At 45.2% G+C, this 20,000-nt stretch overlaps 1 protein-coding gene across 3 annotated transcripts in view; it reads left to right on the plus strand.

Moving 5' to 3' along the window:
- Positions 1 to 20,000, plus strand: part of strip2 (striatin interacting protein 2) — a 66,007-nt gene that overhangs the window by 33,044 nt on the left and 12,963 nt on the right. For 2 of the 3 annotated variants that reach the window (XM_042098335.1, XM_042098355.1), the window contains 4 exons: positions 11,573 to 11,623; positions 14,923 to 15,173; positions 16,168 to 16,233; positions 19,126 to 19,189. In XM_042098335.1, coding sequence (XP_041954269.1) covers positions 11,573 to 11,623; positions 14,923 to 15,173; positions 16,168 to 16,233; positions 19,126 to 19,189 — 432 coding nt within the window. The remainder of the gene's footprint in view (positions 1 to 11,572; positions 11,624 to 14,922; positions 15,174 to 16,167; positions 16,234 to 19,125; positions 19,190 to 20,000) is intronic. The other variant, XM_042098344.1, reaches the window with a different exon arrangement.

A 20,000-nucleotide genomic window follows, 5' to 3' on the forward strand; every position in this document is an offset into this window, starting at 1 on the left:
GTAAGTAAAAGTCACACACTTGCAGATAATAATAATAAGGTGGTGAGCACTTTTTGACGAGTCAGCTGAGAATATGTAGCCTTTGATTTTCATGGAGGGGGGGGGTCCTTGTTAGTTTACGCAAACCAAGCCAATTGCTGTTAATTGTTAATTGCTGTCAATCATCCCGAAGGCTCTTCCCGAACTTTGTTTAGAAAAACATAATTTCTCTAGTTCACCCTTCTATATGATTGCTTCAGCTAGACTAGAATGTATGGGAGAAGTGCGTGTTTGGCAAGGTAGCTGTCCGTGGTCCTGGAGTGCCTGGAGCGGACATCGCGATAGAGCGATGACCGCTTGCACCCCAAAAGATCACAGAGAAAGGCCGCTACCAACTACATAAGTGCTTGCTGAGCGAGTCGTAAATCCGCTAGATTGGAGCGGATGTAAGACTGGTAGGCATCCGAGGACCAACGGCCCAGTATTTTAATTTGTTGCTCCGATAAGCCGTTGAGCGCAGCTGTTGTGGCAGCTCCTGTCCTGAAGGAGTGTGCGGAGTAGCGATCCGCGGGAAAACCAGATTTGACTAGAATGTTTTTTAAGAGTGTCTGGAATCTGTGGCGAATGATGGGTAGCCCTTCGTCTGACACGAAGAGCGGGCTAGTAGACGAAGCTTGAGCTGACCGGTATGAGATGTAGTGAGATAGGTATTGGAAAGGCTGAAGATCTGAGGCGGAGTTAAAAATGAATATGGAGTGTCCTTTTCGGAACTGATCGGTTTTACTCTGTTTGATGGTAAATCGAATGGTGTCTTGGTCTAGCTGCTCTAGATCTGCAATGCACAGGTGGACATCGGGAATGAAGAGAGACGAAGGGCATGTAAACTCGCTATATCTCAGCAGCCCAAAAAAGGCCAGTATAAACATAACGGAGATGGTGAAATCGGAATGTGGTGATATGAACCCTTTGCGAAGGGTAGCGAGGCAGGTGGCGAGAATGCTTGAGGTAATGGGAAGGCGGGAGTCTTGGGGGACTAGCTGTTGCCTACGGATACCTTTGATTAACAAGCCTATCCTGGTGTCAGAGAAGGAAGGGCATTCGGAGTCGTGGAGGAGTTTGTAGACAAAATGAATGCCAGCTAGGTAGACTCTAATGGAAGAGACTTTGATCCCGAGTGAAGTGTGGGCGTAGGTGATAAATGATGATATGGTGACTGCATCGAAACTGGGAAATGGTAGTGAGTGCTTTGCATGGAACTGTTTGAAGCACGACCAAGCAGTCCAGTAGGACTGCATGGTCCTGGGTGCGAGGGCTTGGAGGGCTAGGTCAGCCGTGATGGGCTGAAGATAGCTGAGGGGGTGGTTTATAGGAAGATGGTCTCCGAAAAGCTGGGGAGTGGAGTAGGGTACGGGTCCGCCTCTGGAGCCAAGCTTCTGAATCTCTGACAAGATGAGGTTCCTGGTGGACGCTGTGACGGGTGGTGGTTCGAATGCTGCAGCGTGAGGAGGCGGTGGCAGGGCCTGTACTGTGGCTAAAGAATAGTTTTGCAGCCAGAACGGGACGTCGTGGTCCGAAGCTCTCGCTGAGTGCTGATGATGACCCGCTGCGGCGGGCTGGTCTAGTGCGGAGCCGGGGAAGAGATGGGAAGGGAGAAAAGGGGGGCGAGTCCTGGCTAGGGGAGGTGGATGGGGGAGGGAAAGAAGGGGTGGGGGGGAGTAGCGACGCTGTCGCTACCGGGGCCGTCTGGAGAAGTGGGGTTGGACCCGGAAATACGGCGGAGATGCGGCGGGAATGGGCCTGAGCCGCTGACGTGGCTGTGGCTGAAGCAGCGGAATGATACGCTCTGAAGCGTGTGGTGCCGGAAGGTTCTGTCGCCGTGCCCAGTTCGCGGGGTGGCTGGTGGTGTGTGCTTCGTCCAGCTGAATGGCCGGCGGAAAGAACCGCGCCGGGATGCCAGAAAGAGCAGCCTGCTTCCTGGTCCGGGGAGGAAAACAAAGTGAGGGAGCGGGAGGGCGAAAAGGCCGGGCTATCCGACTGCGTTAAAAGGCGGAGGAGATGGAACTTCCTATCCGACCTACGGAACGCGATGCCGCGGGAATGGAGAGTGCTGCGGATGCGAGCCACTGTCCAGTGGGTAGGGTCATCGCCTTGCTGGCGCTGGGTCCTGGTGCTGCCGCAAGTTGAGACTGCTGAGCGGGAAATACCGCCCCGCACGGGGGCAGGAGAGGAGCACCTTCTGCGACCCTGTGTCCTGGGTTCCCTACGCTGGCGGCGAGGGGAACGAAAAGGATTATTTTCGCCCGGTGGAGAGCCCTGGGTGTCGGGTGTTGGCGGGACGAAGTTGTCCTCCAGATCGCTGGAAGAGGCGTGGATTTCCAGTTCCATGTTTTGTCTTTAGCAAACGATACGCGGACTGGTTGATTTCGCGAACGTCGGAGCGTGTGACGTATGGAAAAGGAGGTCTGCTTAAATAGGCCTATCCTGCGGCGGCAGTGGGTGAGTTAATTGCTGTCAATCATCCCGAAGGCTCCTCCCGAACTTTGTTTAGAAAAACATCATTAAGTACGACAGTTTTGGGAAACAGTCGTAACTTACATGTTGGTTAATTGAACGATGCATCCTGTTAGTAAAAAGCTAACCTCCGTAGTTGTACGGGAAACGCCCCCCAGATCAGCTTGTAGGCCATTAGCAATCTGTTTATTTTATTTTATGAAGCCTACACAGTATATCACATGCCACATTCTCACTTTCAATAGACAGATGCAATAGCCATTGGTCAAGTATTGAGTATAAAGCAATTAAGATAGTACCCTATACAAAAAGTACTTCATACTATCATTAACACCTTCCACTAACCCCGGAAATGTGATATTTGAGATCGATGCAGATCCGATGAGAAAAAAAAATAGGAGGGGGGGGGCTATCACCTTTTCTTTTCCTTTTTTAAGGCAACTACAAATATTAGGTCGGATGAATTAATATGTGTGATGGTAAATGTTTAAAGACCTAATAGTGTTCTTGAGAACTTTCTGTGTCTCAATCAGTGACCGCTCAAGAAGATAGCCTACGTCAGCCATGAGTTTCACTTTGTTTATGTTGTAGCTACACGCTTGTCTCATTGGCCTGGGGCGTTTGCTTAAAAAAAGAACACGTATGGAGGACTAATAACGGTCCAAAAGTTGGATTATAGTGACACAATCGAGACAGCTGATGAGGTTGGCCAATCCTTTTAACTTTTTTGGATATGATATTGTGAGCTCTATGTGCAAATTCGGAAAAGAAGCGTAGGCTGTGTTCTTTCCGTGCATCAATGTAGACAATTTCTTACTATCGCGAACTCTTGTCAGGGGAGGTCATTCATTTTGGGTGTCACCTATGACTTGAACAGATAGCCTGCTATGCCACCCAATGTAGGCTACTATTATTGTTACAGTTTTTAATCAATGCAACTAATATTATGTACAGCGACGCAATATAAACCGTAGCCTATGCAATTTATTATCCTGTCTGTTATGACATGTACAACAATGTTTTTCACAATTTGCGCCGGAAGGTTTTGACTGAGCATGTTAACATAAAATAATAATAATATTGTCATCATCGCGAACTGTTTAGTAAGGGGGTCAGTCGTGTTTGTGACGCACAGACAACCTTGTGGCCTATTTTGCTTAGGCCTCACTTTTAAAGTCAAAGTCAGCTTTATTGTCAATTTCTTCACATGTTCCAGACATACAAAGAGATCGAAATTACGTTTCTCTCTATCCCACGGTGAAGACAAGACATATTTTACCAATTTAAGTCCACAGACAAACATAACATTCAAGTAAACAAAAAAGTAAGTAAATAAGAGGGCACATATAATAATGAAAAAAAAATAAGAGCAGCAAAATTTGGTTTAAATTGTGCATAGACAGTCAATAAAATGCTAGTGCAAAGTCAGGCCAATAAAAGGCTTGGGTAGTTCTGTTTGACCTAAGTAAGAAAGAAAGTGACATAGTGGTGCAAGTTATGTAAGAGCAGCAGATGTGTTGTGTTTTCAGGACAACAACAAGTTGTAAAGTGTACAAGTGTGCAAGTGTGCAAGTGGAGTAGTGCACGCGGCCATTGTGGGTCCAATGTCCAGGATGTTATGTAGCTGAGGGTGGAGGGGGGAGAGGAGGGAGAGAGTTCAGCATCCTTACAGCTTGGTGTATGAAGCTGTTGGTGAGTCTGGTAGTGCGGGAGCGCAGGCTTCTGTACCTCTTCCCAGAGGGCAGTAGATCGAACAGATTGTGAGCGGGGTGACTTGCATCACTCACAATTTTGGTCGCCTTGCGGGTGAGGTGGGTGGTGTAAATGTCCTTCAGGGAGGGGAGTGAAGCACCAATAATCCTTCCAGCTGTGTTCACTATGCGCTGCAGGGCTTTCCTGTTGTATTCAGTGCAGCTTCCGCCCCACACAGCGATACAGCTGGAGAGGATGCTCTCAATGGTGCCTCGGTAGAATGTGGTCATGATGGCTGGTGGAGCACTTGCTCGCCTGAGTTTCCGCAGGAAGTACAGGCGGCGCTGAGCTCTCTTCGCCAGTGATGCAGTGTTGGTGGTCCAGGAGAGGTCTTCGCTGATGTGCACCCCCAGGAATTTGGTGCTGCTCGCTCTCTCCACCACAGCACCGTCGATGGTCAGTGGCAGGTGTTGGGTGTGACCTCTCCGGAAGTCAACAACAATCTCTTTGGTCTTGCTGACGTTCAGCAGGAGGTTGTTGTCCCTGCACCACGTGGTCAGATGGTCGACCTCCAACCTGTATTGGGTCTCGTCGCCCTTGGTGATGAGACCCACCAGAGTTGTGTCGTCAGCAAATTTCACTATGTGATTGTTGCTGTAGGTTGCAGTGCAGTCATGCGTCAGCAGGGTGAAGAGCAGCGGACTGAGCACGCAGCCTTGGGGGGCCCCTGTGCTCAGTGTGATGCTGCTTGAGGTATTGTTGCCAACACGTACTACTTGGGGCCTCTGACAGAGGAAGTCCAGTAGCCAGTTGCAGAGGTAGGTACTGAGTCCCAGTTTGTCCAGTTTGCAGATGAGTTGTTGTGGTATTATGGTGTTGAATGCAGAACTGAAGTCTATAAACAGCAATCTCACATATGAGTCTCTTTTTTCCAGGTGGGTGAGGGCTGGGTGGAGGGCAGAGCAGATTGCATCCTCTGTAGACCGCTTGGCTCGGTATGCAAACTGGAAGGGGTCCAGGGTGGGGGGGAGAATGGCTTTGATATGTGACATGACAAGCCGCTCAAAGCACTTCATGATGATGGGTGTCAGTGCCACAGGGCGGTAGTCATTGAAGCAGGATGGAGCAGTTTTCTTCGGCACAGGTATGATGGTGGCAGCTTTGAAACATGATGGGACGATGGCTTGCTTCAGGGAAGTGTTAAAGATGTCTGTGAAGACATCCTTAAGCTCCCCTGCGCAGTCCTTCAGCGCACGACCTGGGATGTTGTCTGGACCTGTTGCCTTACGGGTGTTGATAGCAGCAAGTGTCCTCTTCACGCTGTCGGCAGAGAGGCACAGGGGCTGCTCATGTAGAGGGGGATGGGTCTTCTGTGGGCAGGTGCTGTTTTGTGCTTCAAAGCGAGCAAAGAAGCGGTTCAGGTTGTTGAGCAGAGGGATGTTGCTCTCACAGCTCTGTGGCGCGGGCTTGTAGTCCGTGAGGGCCTGAATGCCCTGCCATAGGCTTTGTGCGTTCCTGCTGTCTTTGAAGTGGGTGGTTATCTTGAGAGTGTATTCCTTTTTTGCTTCCTTGATGCCACGGGACAGGTTGGCTCTCGCTGTTCTCATGCCAGCTTCATCCCCAGCTCTGTAGGCTTTGTCTCTGGCCCTCAGCAGCCTGAGGACATCCCCTGTCAGCCATGGCTTCCAGTTGGCCCGAGTGATGATGTCTTTTGTGTGGGTCACATCATCGATGCACTTGGTGATGTAAGAGGTTACAGTGTCTGTATACTCTTCTATGTCTGTCCGGTTGTTGTAAGTGGCTGCCTGCTTAAACATTTCCCAGTCTGTTGTGTCAAAGCAGTCTTGAAGAGCATCGGAGGCTCCCTCAGGCCACACTTTTACCTGCTTACGAACCGGTTTGTTCGCTTTTACCCTTTGTCTGTATGCGGGCATTAGCATAACAGTTATGTGGTCTGAAAGTCCAATGTGGGGGAGGGGGGTGGCTTTGTATGCTCCTTTGTGTGTAGTGTAGACCAGGTCCAGGATGTTATCTCCTCTTGTTGGAAAATCAACATGCTGGTGTAGCTTTGGAAGTACAGTTTTAAGATCAGCATGGTTAAAATCTCCAGTGAAGATGGTGAAACCGTCTGGGTGTGCCGTCTGTTGTTCACTGACAGCCTGGTACAGTTCACTGAGAGCCGCGTTCTTATCGCTGTTGTTGTTGGTAGGCGGGATGTATACTGCGACTAACAGAATCGCAGTAATTTCCCTTGGCAGGTAAAAAGGACGGCACTTTATGATCATAAACTCTGCCAGTGGTGAGCAGTGTTTGCATACTACTACAGTGTCCCGGCACCATTCGTCACGGATGTAAACACAGATTCCTCCTCCTCGTGATTTACCTCCCTTTACAATGGCCCTGTCTGCTCGATAGCATGCTAGCTGCTCCAGTTGTACAGCAGAGTCCGGAATGTTGTCATTTAACCAAGTCTCAGTGAAGACGAGCACACAGCAGTTACTTACTGTCCGGTTCGTTGATCTCAGCAGTCGTATGTGATCCATTTTGTTGTCCAGTGATCGTACATTTGCCAGGAGAATGGATGGTATGGCTGGGCGAGTTGGGCTGACAACCTATTGTCATTGTTTAATGACAATAGGTTGTGAGTGTATGTTGACAAAAAATAACCATGCAATTAAAATAGTCAACTTAAAAATATTATTAATTTATAGCACAAAACCATAACCAGTAGGCCTACCAGAACCTAGCATATTAGCGTCATGTGTGTGCGTCTATTTGGCAAGGCCACTAGCTGTCATGGATGCGTTGTTGCTATAGGAAGGCAGGTGTCAAAAAAGTTAAAAAATAAATGGAGATGGGCGGCTGTTGGAAATGGGGGAGAACTAACAAGCCATGGTGTAAAGAAATTAAAGTGCCAGGGGTTTGCTTTTGTGCGTTTGCTGCAAGAAAATTGTTTATGGATGCAATAGGAAAACGTTTTAGTACGCCACCAATCAGAAGACCGCCATAAGATTAACGTTCGTGCATTTCAGGACATCTTCCCCACCTGGTGCAACTAGCCACCACAACAGCTACGTTTATGACCGTTTTTACGTTTAGAAAGTAGGCTACGCATGTTCTTTCATAGCGCAACACGACCTGTCCCTCACCATATCGCAACCTCATGTCAACCATATACAATCTGTTGCTGAAGACAAAAGCGCCCTCTCCAGATTGTCATTATCAAATGTGCAGACCACCTGCATGAGCACACACAGTATTGCTGCTCATTGGAAAACTGTTGTCTGTAAAACTCAAAATTACCATGTTTTCATTAAATGCGGATGAGGCAACAAATGGAAATATGATCAATATCTAGAATGTTCGGATTCGTTACTTTGATGAGGAAATTGGAAGTCTTGCAAACTTGATTTTATAGATTTTACTTGTGTTGAATTGCATATTAACAAGAAACAAATCTCCCCTTTAAACACTTTTGGCCTGAAGTAATTAAATAAGAGTGTAAGTTAAAGCCTTTCTACAATATTGCTGCAGTAGAAAAGAACAGCAATGGCCAGGGATGGCACTAAAATATATTTTTGTTCATCAGGAAAACTCAATCTCAATCAAGAACACTCTCAATTCGCCTTATTCACATGGTGGCCATTGGCGGCTAAAACGAGGCTACAGGGTACACAACCCATAGGATTGTTATGTTCTATGCATTCACCTGTAGGTGGCATTAATTATATAGTAAGTGTCCCCTGTAGCCTCGTTTTGGTTTAAACAATGGCCGCCGTGTGAATAAGGCGAATACTCCCTTTATTTTGCTGTTTGCGTCTTTTTGTACATTAAAAACCAATAGGTCGCGACCGCAAAAGGGGTGCTATCTCTATAGGTAGATATGAACAACGTATGACTTATGGCCTGAAAAACGATTCAGTCAAACGATTTTTTTTCACTTTAATCCCTGCATTCACAAACAAGTTGTTTTAGGCGGTTTGAAGTCGCTTTTCATACGCCATGAGCGCTCGGCTACATTACAGCCACTCAGACAAAAGACATGTAAAAAATATATGTTTTGAAAACTAGCATTAAACTGGATTCGATCCCACAAAAGCAACACACGCGTGACTCTCTCCATCCTGATTCCCTACTCTTTGAGCCAACTAATATGTTACGCGAATCAATTAACTATTGTAGGCTACCATTAATTAATAATGTAGGCAACACCCAGGTAACATGTTGTCCAGGCTATCTGAAACAAGGGGTTGCCTCTCATCTACAACAACTGGTTACGTTGGGCTGCTACAGTCGTCAGTGCACTGTGCACAGTAGGCCTATGCTACTCTTTGTGGTTGATCAACTAAAAATAATAGATGTATTTGGTGATGACGTTATTGTAGGCCTAGTAGACCTAAATTCTGAGAAATTAAATGGTACGAGAAACGATCTACATAGCGCACCAGACCGCGATGTCTTCAAGGGTTGAATGAAGGGAGTTTGCCAAAATTAGTGTATTTTTCAAGTCAATAAACAGTCTTAATTTTCGAATGTCTTTGTCAGGGAACATCTGACTTTTAAAAACCATAGGCCTGGTAGTCGCTCAGACAAGGAGTTATAAGATAAAGGCAATACCATTTGTGTCACCTAATGCAGTTCAGTGAATTAGCAAGATACCATCAGAAGGCAACAATCATAAAGCACAGTGCGCGCTCTCTCCCCTGCGCATAAAGCTGTCTGCGTGTTGTAGGCTAGATTTGCGTGAGTTCTTTCTATCTGCTTACTTTTGTGAGTTGCGACCACCTAGGCTATGTTATAGACGTTCTATGAGGTACCAGTGTTTAGCTGTGTCACAAAACAATAAGCTTTGTCAGACTACTTTTAAAATGATATTCAGGGCTATATACATTTTAAACATTCGGGGCTGAAGACCCGACAAAGCCTTGCGTTAATTCTTCAGGTGGGAAGTGTCAGGAATTTTCATACAAAGTCAAGTCAAAGTCAAAGTCAAAGTCAGCTTTATTGTCAATTTCTTCACATGTTCCAGACATACAAAGAGATCGAAATTACGTTTCTCACTATCCCACGGTGAAGACAAGACATGTTTTACCAATTTAGGTCCACAGACAAACATAACATTAAAGTAAACAAAAAAGTAAGTAAATAAGTAAATAAAAAAGTAAGTAAATAAGTAAATAAGAGGGCACATATAATAATGAAAAAATAAGAGCAGCAAAATGTGGTTGAAATTGTGCATAGACAGTCAATAAAAATACTAGTGCAAATTCAGGCCAATAAAAGGCTTGGGTAGTTCTGTTTGACCTAAGTAAGAAGAAAGTGGCATAGTGGTGCAAGTTATGTAAGAGCAGCAGAAGTGTTGTGTTTTCAGGACAGCAACACCAGTTGTAAAGTGTACAAGTGTGCAAGTGTGCAAGTGGAGTAGTGCAGGCGGCCATTTTTGGGTCCAATGTCCAGGATGTTATGTAGCTGAGGGTGGAGGGGGGAGAGGAGGGAGAGAGTTCAGCATCCTTACGGCTTGGTGTATGAAGCTGTTGGTGAGTCTGGTAGTGCGGGAGCGCAGGCTTCTGTACCTCTTCCCAGAGGGCAGTAGATCAAACAGATTGTGAGCGGGGTGACTTGCATCACTCACAATTTTGGTCGCCTTGCGGGTGAGGTGGGTGGTGTAAATGTCCTTCAGGGAGGGGAGTGAAGCACCAATAATCCTTCCAGCTGTGTTCACTATGCGCTGCAGGGCTTTCCTGTTGTATTCAGTGCAGCTTCCGCCCCACACAGCGATACAGCTGGAGAGGATGCTCTCGATGGTGCCTCGGTAGAATGTGGTCATGATGGCTGGTGGAGCACTTGCTCGCCTGAGTTTCCGCAGGAAGTACAGGCGGCGCTGAGCTCTCTTCGCCAGTGATGCAGTGTTGGTGGTCCAGGAGAGGTCTTCACTGATGTGCACCCCCAGGAATTTGGTGCTGCTCGCTCTCTCCACCACAGCACCGTCGATGGTCAGTGGCAGGTGTTGGGTGTGACCTCTCCGGAAGTCAACAACAATCTCTTTGGTCTTGCTGACGTTCAGCAGGAGGTTGTTGTCCCTGCACCACGTGGTCAGATGGTCGACCTCCAACCTGTATTGAGTCTCGTCGCCCTTGGTTTCATTTAAAATCAAACATCGCAGTTTATGTTAAATTCAGCATCTCTGACGAGAGATCAGAGATACTAACCACCAATGAGAGACGCTCTCATTGGTGGTTAGTATATGAAGTAGGGAATTGACAGCAACATATCCAATCACATTATGAGAGATGCTGAATTTAACATAAACTGCGATGTTTGATTTTAAATGAATGTAAATTTAGCCGGGACTGTAAGCTGGCACACGTGGGTGCTCGATGTTTTCAGTGGGTGCCCGAGAGACGGAGCATCCACGGTATCGGCGACTATGACAAGCGTATCTCGCGGTTGCATCCATTACAAACAAACATGCAATGTGAACGTCTGGGATTGGGGAGAGCACTAAATGCTCTACTGAATAAGCACGAAGTCAAACCTTTAAATGAAAAACACTCTTTAATAATCAAAAAAATAAACCGCTAATGAAGTAAACTTGTGACCATCAAAAATCGTTTATCGCCTGTAACTCCGTGATAATAGGACGTAACAGGAAGGCATTTGGCTGAGCAACGGAGGTTAATATGCTCTATATTTTGTCCAAATGATGTCTGTCTACCATCGTTGCACTCGGAGAAAACCAGAATGTTTAATTTGTCCTGCGTTTCTTCTATGGCTGCAAACAGGATTCACTCGCAGTTAACCAAATATTTCTTTATTAGGGCAGGGCAGGCATATTTCTGGCTATTAAATTATTTCTAAACCAGTCTGCTAAAGTTTGTAGTGAAGTCTGTGTAGGGTTTTCCAGGCTCCATTTCTTTTTACGAGACACCCTGCTCACTTGAGCCATCTACCGGTTGTTTGGGTTGTTGCAGCGTCACACTTGGAAAATACAAATTAAAGTCACGTGATACTGTATGTGTGTATATGTGTGTTTGTGTGTGTGTGTGTGTGTGTGTGTGTGTGTGTGTGTGTGTTAGTCTTTAAGGTAGAGAACTGTTTAGTGTTGAACTGCAACCTGAAGTAGAACTGCATTGCCAAATGTGCTGATGGTTTAGGATTTCCTCTCCCCCATCTCCTCTCCTCCTCCTCTCCTCTCCCCCCCTCCTCCTCTCCGTCAATATTCTCCTCTCCTCCTCCCCTCTGTCACACTGTCCCTCTCTACCTCTCTTTCCATCTCTCCCCCTCTCCTCTCCCCCTCTCCTCTCTCCCTCTCCTCTCTCTCTCTCTCTCTTTTTGTCTCTCTCCACATTTCTTTTCTGAGTGATTCTCTCTCTCCCTTGTGTTTCTACAGAGTGCCTATGTTGATAGTTTGGAAGGAGACAGTCCCTTTGCCAAGAAACAGGTCTTTACACGCCACAGGGTGACCTCAGGGTGACCTTAACACTGCACATGACCCCAGCGTGACCCTAACACTGCACATGACACAGGTTGTCCCTGGGGTGACCTTGACCTTAACCTTTACACATCATCACCCAGAGCATCCATTGCCTTGCTAGCCCTGCTCTCCTCTCTTCTCTCTCCTCCTTCCCTCTCTCTCCTCTCCTCTTCTCCTTCTCTCTCTCCTCTCTTCTTTCTCCTCTCATCTCCCCACTTTTTGTTCGGTTTGGCAGCCTGACTGACACCAGTAACCATGACAACATGCAGCACTGCACCATGCTGACACCAGTAACCATGACAACGTGCAGCACTGCACCATGCTGACACCAGTAACCATGACAACGTGCAGCACTGCACCATGCTGACACCAGTAACCATGACAACGTGCAGCACTGCACCATGCTGACACCACACTGACAGCGCCCCCTGGTGGATATACCCCTCTACACCCCACTCCTCTACACCCCACTCCTCTCATAGTTGTGCTTGGGTTCGTCCCTAACCTGATAAGATTCTCCAATGTAGCCTAACCCGAGAAGGTTCTCTATCGCCCCCTAATGTGATGAGGTTCTCTAATATCCCCTAATGTGATGAGGTTAGGGTTAGGGTCTAATATCCTTTTAAGGCAAGACATGGCCGATGAAAATCGTTTTTTTCCTGCACTGGCCAATTTGGGCTAGTTTTCTACCTTAGCATGTATTCTTTCTGGCCAATTTGGGCTAGTTTTCTACCTTAGCATGTATTCTTTCACACTACTACAACAGAAGAGTCCGATCTACACGTTTAGGTGTTTATTTCATTACATTTTGTCTACTCGTGCCTGGATATTTCACCAAAAGTTACATGCACTACCGCGACTGTGATCAAAACACTAGGCTGAGAACTGAATCTCATTTGCTGTTTCATGGCTGCCATGTTTCATGGCTGCTTTTTCAAAATGAGTTTCATCCCACTCTGAGAACGGAATCTCCACTTCAGAAGCACTTACCCCAAACTTTCCAGCCCTATACCTTTCCAAAGGGACAATATTTAGAAGGCCTTTCCAAAGGGACAATATTTAGAAGGCCTTTCCAAAGGGACATTTTTGCCCTTCAACAGACCCCCCACCCCCGCCCGGACAATTGCACTACCCTATCCCACCCATAGTGTTCTATTGTACTACCCTATCCCATCCATAGTGTTCTACTGCACCCTATCCCACCCATAGTGTTCTACTGCACTACCCTATCCCATCCATAGTGTTCTATTGCACTACCCTATCCCACCCACAGTGTTCTATTGCACTACCCTATCCCACCCATAGTGTTCTACTGCACTACCCTATCCCATCCATAGTGTTCTATTGTACTACCCTATCCCACCCATAGTGTTCTACTGCACCTTATCCCACCCATAGTGTTCTATTTATTTACAAATGTACATACTGTATTTATACTTATACATAGCCATATTCTACTGCTCTTCATCCTGCACATACACTTATTCTTAATACTATTATAATGTTACTGTTTCTGCACTACAATGGTACTGTTACCACACTGCACATAGTTGTACATACTGTACATATCTGTTTATATGGTTTATACTAAATATTCATATTTATTCAGTTTTTCTTATAATATATTCTCTTAATACACTGCATATATCTATATTATTCTTACTACTCTTATACTGTTACTGCCACTACATATATCTGTACATGTTCATACATTGCTCATTACATAGCCATATTTATTCTGCTCTTATAAGGTAACTGCTAATACACTGCACATATTTATATTTATTTTATATTACTGTAAACCACCTTCTGTAAACCAACTGTATACTACTGTCTACACTGCACTATATTTCTTGTCCTGTCTATGCACCACCTGTCTATACTTTGTATATCACATTGCACTTTTCTGCTTTTTTGCACTTTGTTGCACTGCATTTCGTCGTCTTTGTACTTGTGCTCTGCACAATGACAATAAAGTTGAATCTAAAAATCTTAAAGATAGATAGATAGATAGATAGATAGATAGATAGATACTTGATTCATCCCGAGGGAAATTTTAGACCTTGGCACTGATGCACTGAGCACGGATGTTTGCGCTAATGCTGTTTGCATAATCAGCCCCCTGCTTGCTTTTTTTCACCATACACTGATTCATGCCAGCTTGGGTAATGGCTAAACATTGCGCACACGCGCGGACACGCGGACACACACACACACACACACACACACACACACACACACACACACACACACACACACACACACACACACACATACACACACACACATTTCCATTTCCATTGGAGTAGCTTGGGTTAAAGATGGGGTTCTCATCATGAATCAGGACCTCAGAGAGATTTAACTAGTCTCCACACGCAATCTCTAATCCCAATCTCAGACCTAATCTCTAACCCCAATCTCACACCCAATCTCCATACCCAATCTCACACCCAATCTCCATACCCAATCTCACACCCAATCTCTATACCCAATCTCTAATCCCAATCTCCATACCCAATCTCCACACCCAATCTCACACCCAGGCTCTAGTCTATTGCTATTCCAGTCTATTATCCCAGTCTCTATTGATCGCCTTGGCACCGATTCTTGCACTAGCGTGGCATCGCCTTGGCACTGCCTCTTGCACTAGCGTGGCGCTGATGTTGGCATCACCTTCGCACTGACTCAGCACTGCCATTGTCACTGACTCTATTGATGACATTGGCACTGATGTTGGCATTGATATTAGCATTGCCTTGGTGCTAATGTTAGCTGACATTGGCACTGATGTTGGCATTGATATTAGCATTGCCTTGGTGCTAATGTTAAAGCTGACATTGGCACTGATGTCGGCATTGATATTAGCATTGCCTTGGCACTAATGTTAGAGCTGACATTGGCACTGATGTCGGCATTGATATTAGCATTGCCTTGGTGACTGGCGCTGATGTTGGCATTGATATTAGCATTGCCTTGGTGACTGGCGCTGATGTTGGCATTGATATTAGCATTGCCTTGGTGCTAATGTTAGCTGACATTGGTGCTGATGTTGGCATTGATATTAGCATTGCCTTGGTGCTAATGTTAGAGCTGATGTTGGCACTGATGTTGGCGCTAATGTTTGGGCTGATGGCACTGATGTTTGCACTGATGATGTCATGATGTTTGCATTTCCCTGCTCAGTCCCCTGCTTGCTCTCTCTCACCACACACTCATTCATGTGTGGAATGCATTCTATTTGTGTGTGCGTGTGTGTGTGTGTCCAGCCTCTGATGAAGCAGGATAGCTTGGACACGTATAACGAGCGCGACCCCTTTAAGAACGACGACACGCGGGACGAGGATGAGGAGGCAGAAGATGCTGAGGGCTCTCTGGAGACGGAGGTGGACCCCCTTGATCGTGACATCATCCAGCGCCGTGATGTCATCATCCAGCCCCCCCCCATGCCCCCTCCTCTGCGCCCCCCCTCAGAGAGAGTGACCTTGCCCAGGGGTCTGCCCTGGGCCCCCAAGGTCAGGTGTGTATGTGTGTGTGTAGAGAGAGTGACCTTGCCCAGGGGTCTGCCATGGGCCCCCAAGGTCAGGTGTGTGTGTGTGTGTTTAAAGGAGAATTCCGGTGTGATATTGACCTAAAGTGTATTGAAACATGATACCGAGTGTGAACGTATGTCTCATAGCCCATCTCGGCTTGTCCCCTGCACTCCAAAATCTGGCGCTAGTTAGCCGATGCTACCAACAGCTTTTTCAATAGTGGTGCTTCGGCATCGGGCTAGCCATGCAAATAAATCACTGTTTTACACCCATTTACGAGGCTCAATGTATCTCCACACTTCATTGGTAGACTTCCGAGGGCCCTGACATTTAAAACGAGACATTGAGAACTTTGAAAAAGCACTGGTAGTTTACTTACAAGACGATTTATACAGACAGTATCTTCACGAAGTTTAGCGTTTGCAGCCATCTTGAATTTAGTCACGATAAGTCGAGCAACGAGTAAGAATGAACAGGTATGATAAGGGATCAGATTCCAAAAATAATTCAGTGGAAATGCATGGATTCCAGTTTCTTCCAGTAGCAGCAACTGGAATCCATGCATTTCCAATGAATTATTTTTGACACTAATTGACACTACAATTATTTTTAACACTACTACCTCGTAAGTCTACCAATGAAGTGTGGAGATACATTGAGCCTCGTAAATGGGTGTAAAACAGTGATTTATTTGCATGGCTAGCCCGATGCTGAAGCACCACTATTGAAAAAGCTGTTAGTAGCATCGGCTAACTAGCGCCAGATTTTGGAGTGCAGGGGACAAGCCGAGATGGGCTATGAGACATACGTTCACACTCTGTATCATGTTTCAATACACTTTAGGTCAATATCACACCGGAATTCTCCTTTAAGTGTTTGTGTGTGTGTGTGTTTATGTGTGTGTTCACATGTGTGTGTGTGTTTATGTGTGTGTTCACATGTGTGTGTGTGTCCATCCTCATTCCTCTTGTGAATCCACAGGGAGAGGGATATTGAGCATTTCCTGGAGATGAGCAGGAACAAATTCATTGGCTTCACTCTGGGAAGGTGAGTATGCATGTGTGTGTGTGTGTAAGTGTGTGTGTGTGTGTGTATGTGTGTGTGTGTGTGTGTGTATTTGGTAGTTAGTCTATCTGGAAAGGCGGTGTCTGCAGGTGTAGCATTGGCCAAGGGTTAGGTTAAGGTTAGGGTTAGGTTAGGCCAATGTTAGTTACCTACACTGAGTGACCCTTGCTTCACCTGCAGTGGATACTGCACTTGTTTATGGTCCTCTTGCCCTCAACATTGCGCTGGATGGGACATTCTACCAGAAACGTACATTTCCTGTCCTGGGTTTGTTTCAATGAATGAAACTTGTATAATCCAAAAATGTCGTAAACTGACTAAATGATTGATTTTCTAGGAGTTGTTTCGTAAAAGGATATGTAATTCTTCAGGCTTTCAGGTGTGTTTTTTCTTTATTAAAAACGTTACGTTTTTCAGTTTTGTTATGATAAAGACTGATGTTTCAAAAATAATAGTACACTATGCAGGTGTAGGTATTAGTTATTTTCAAAAATGCATTTTATTCAAGAATAAAAAAATCCTGAGATGGCGCAATAGATGTTCCTCATAGTTAGGGTTAGGGATGCTTTACGTTTCCTCATAGTTTAAGATTGCCTCCATATGACTCAGTGTTCAAAAAAAATAAAATTCCAAGATTTTTTAAGTGAAAATGTATTTTCTGGTAGAACATCCAGGATATAAAAGGCAGCGGTGCATTTAGTTAGCACTAGCTAATTTAGTTAACGGTGCATTAAGTTAGTACTAGCTAATTTGAAATGAAAAATGTTAATGTTAATACCTTGGAGAATGTAAAAGGAATTGAAAGTAAAATCAAGTCATTTTCATCTTTTTACCATGTTGCCAGGGATGGGCAGCAATTAATTGAAACACTTTAAGCGAAAATGATCATTAACTTGTTCAGAAAATCGAAATAGTCTGGCGAGATGGAGCCACAGGTTGGCACATTTCCCGGGATGGACCTGCTGCGTCTTCATCCATTGTTTCGTCCATGGTTTCATCTCTTATCTAAATCTGACCATAGAGTTGACTTTGGCGGAAAGCTGAAGGTGATTGCTGATAGGCTATCCCAATCAGTGGCGCTTGCAACAACAAATTGAGGGTTTCCGAGGTTTTTCTTTTTTCCTTTTTTTAGAAGAAGTAACGGGTACTCACGGTTATGGGTAGAAATGTAGTGGAGTAAAAAGTACAATATTTGCCCCTCAAATGTACTTGAGTAAAGTCATGAGTACCCCCCAAAACTGATACTCAAGTAAAGTTCAGATCCCTCAAAATTGTACTCAAGTACTGTACTCAAGTAAATGTACTCCGGCTCTGGTTAGCACTAGCTAATTTAGTTAGCGGTGCATTTAGTTAGCACTAGCTAATTTAGTTAGCACTAGCTCATTTAGTTAGCGGTGCATATAGTTAGCACTAGCTAATTTAGTTAGTGGTGCATTGAGTTAGCACTAGCTCTCACCATCCTCACATTGGAGCTGAGAGAATTATTGATGTTTAGCTTCTCCTATAGGATGGCAGTCTCCAGGGAAACACTCTCTCACCAGGATGTTCTGGATGCACAATCTGCCTACAGTACAGTGAACAAGTTCAGGAAATGATACAACAATGACATAGGTGTAGGACCACGCAATAGTCCCTTGGTAGAGAGTGTTTCCATGGAGACCGCCATCCTGTAGTAGGACCACGCCATAGTCCCATGGTAGAGAGAGTTTCCATGGAGACCGCCATCATGTAGGAGGACCACGCCATAGTCCCATGGTAGAGAGTGTTTCCATGGAGACCGCCATCCTGTAGGAGGACCACACCATAGTCTTGGGAGTGCTCATGCTGTGCCTCCCGTTTACGTCCAGGGAATTATTCATTACTGATGGGGACGTCCATTAGTGATTTTCAGAGTTCTGTACCTGATGGCCATTAACACTTTGATTGCCAAAAACGCAATATTGCGTCTAAATTACGAAAATAGACACTAACACACCTTATGTGCGATTTTGGGAACTCTATGATGAATAGAACTGAAATAGATGACGATCGAAAACTCATGAAAACGCACAATCTGGACATTTTATCATAATTCTGCTTTTGATGGTTGCTGCTTTGGGTCTAATCTGTGACGCATGCACGTCAGGTCAAAACCAGGCCATTTATATTCGTGGGTTTATCATGTAAACAACGCCAGACAACGCTGAATGAGTCCACCTTTCTACTAAGACAAGATGACTCTGACCGCGGCAATCAGGGGAGACCAGGATCACCACACAATCAGGGGAGACCACACGCCAGGTCAAAAACATTAGAAAGAATGACTGACCACCGTGCTGAGGAGGGAGTTCCATCTCCACCATGGGCCGGGCCGAGCGTAGTGGGTGATAGGCCGAGTCGCGCTTGCAAGAGGACGATAGCGACACAGACGTTACTAATCAAGAGGAGGTGGAATTATGGAGCCCGACAGCAGTAGAAATGTGGTATTATTGCTATAATGGTGGTTGTGTGAACAGAAAAAAATATATTTATCTTACAAGTCCTTTGACCCAGAAATGTAGAAAAAAAATTCTAGAAAAAAAACAGGGATTTTGATAAAAACTAGCCATAGTATGCATGCGTCCATAGCTATATAACATAGAATACGCTGTGGCTCTACAAAAATCGTCAACAATGGTCTAGATTGCCGGCACTCTGGGCCAAAGCTTCCGAAAACAGCACGGCATTCAAAGTGTTAACTTACAGTTTTTAAGAACATTCATTTGCGCTTGTAATAGCAGAGGCAGAAAGAAATAGACAAGCGACAATAAGATGACCTATGTACAAACAAGCTGATGCCTCTGTGTGTGTGTGTGTGTGTGTGTGTGTGTGTGTGTGTGTGTGTGTGTGTTGCAGTGACACTGAGACTCTGGTAGGACTCCCCAGGCCAATTCATGAGAGTGTAAAGACCCTCAAACAGGTGACAACACACACAACATCACAACACACTAGGGCTTTCACGACTAGTGATTTTTTTAGTAGTCGACTAGTTGTTCATAATAGTCGACGACTAGTTGTTAATTTATTTGTTTATTAAGTTGATGCGTTAGTTTACGTTAAGGAAGACGCAGAGGGTGGAGTTCTGGTGAATACTTAAAACTGTATTTTTGTAATGCTGAAAGAACATAACAATACAAAAATTCTATCCACATTGGTTAATATAAAACCAGCAAAAAAGCCAACCGCAGCCTAAAGCATCGGTGTCAGCTGGAAGCTAGGTTGCATTGACCACGGAAGTAAACATAACCTAGCCAACTTAACAAACACGAGTTCAGCACATATTTTTCATTGTGTCTTTAGCTAAAGAATTAAACTGGAATCACCATAATCCACAGTGGCAACTTACAACAGTTAAAATAGTGTGGCCATTACCCATTAGTAAACATTAGCCTAGCGTTAGCTATTAGCCTATAGCGTACCTGCATTAGTAAGCTAGTAAACATTAGCCTATAGCATACCTGCATTAGTAATCTAGTAAACATTAGCCTAGCGTTAGCTATTAGCCTACAGCGTACCTGCATTACTCATCACTGTCTTAGTCCTACTCACTTCCACTCTGACATGTTTTTGGTTCACAATAAAAAAAAAACGAAGGCATCGACATAGGAGAGATGGAGACTTGACCGCAGGCGGGTGACTGTGTTGCAACTTCACCGCCAGGGAAAAAAACGCTCACTCGGCCTACTGGCTGGAACAGCCAGATCAGTTTCTCGATAACTTCACTAGAGAGG

This window comes from Alosa sapidissima, chromosome 1 (genome assembly GCF_018492685.1).
Source record: "Alosa sapidissima isolate fAloSap1 chromosome 1, fAloSap1.pri, whole genome shotgun sequence".
NCBI lineage: Eukaryota > Metazoa > Chordata > Actinopteri > Clupeiformes > Clupeidae > Alosa > Alosa sapidissima.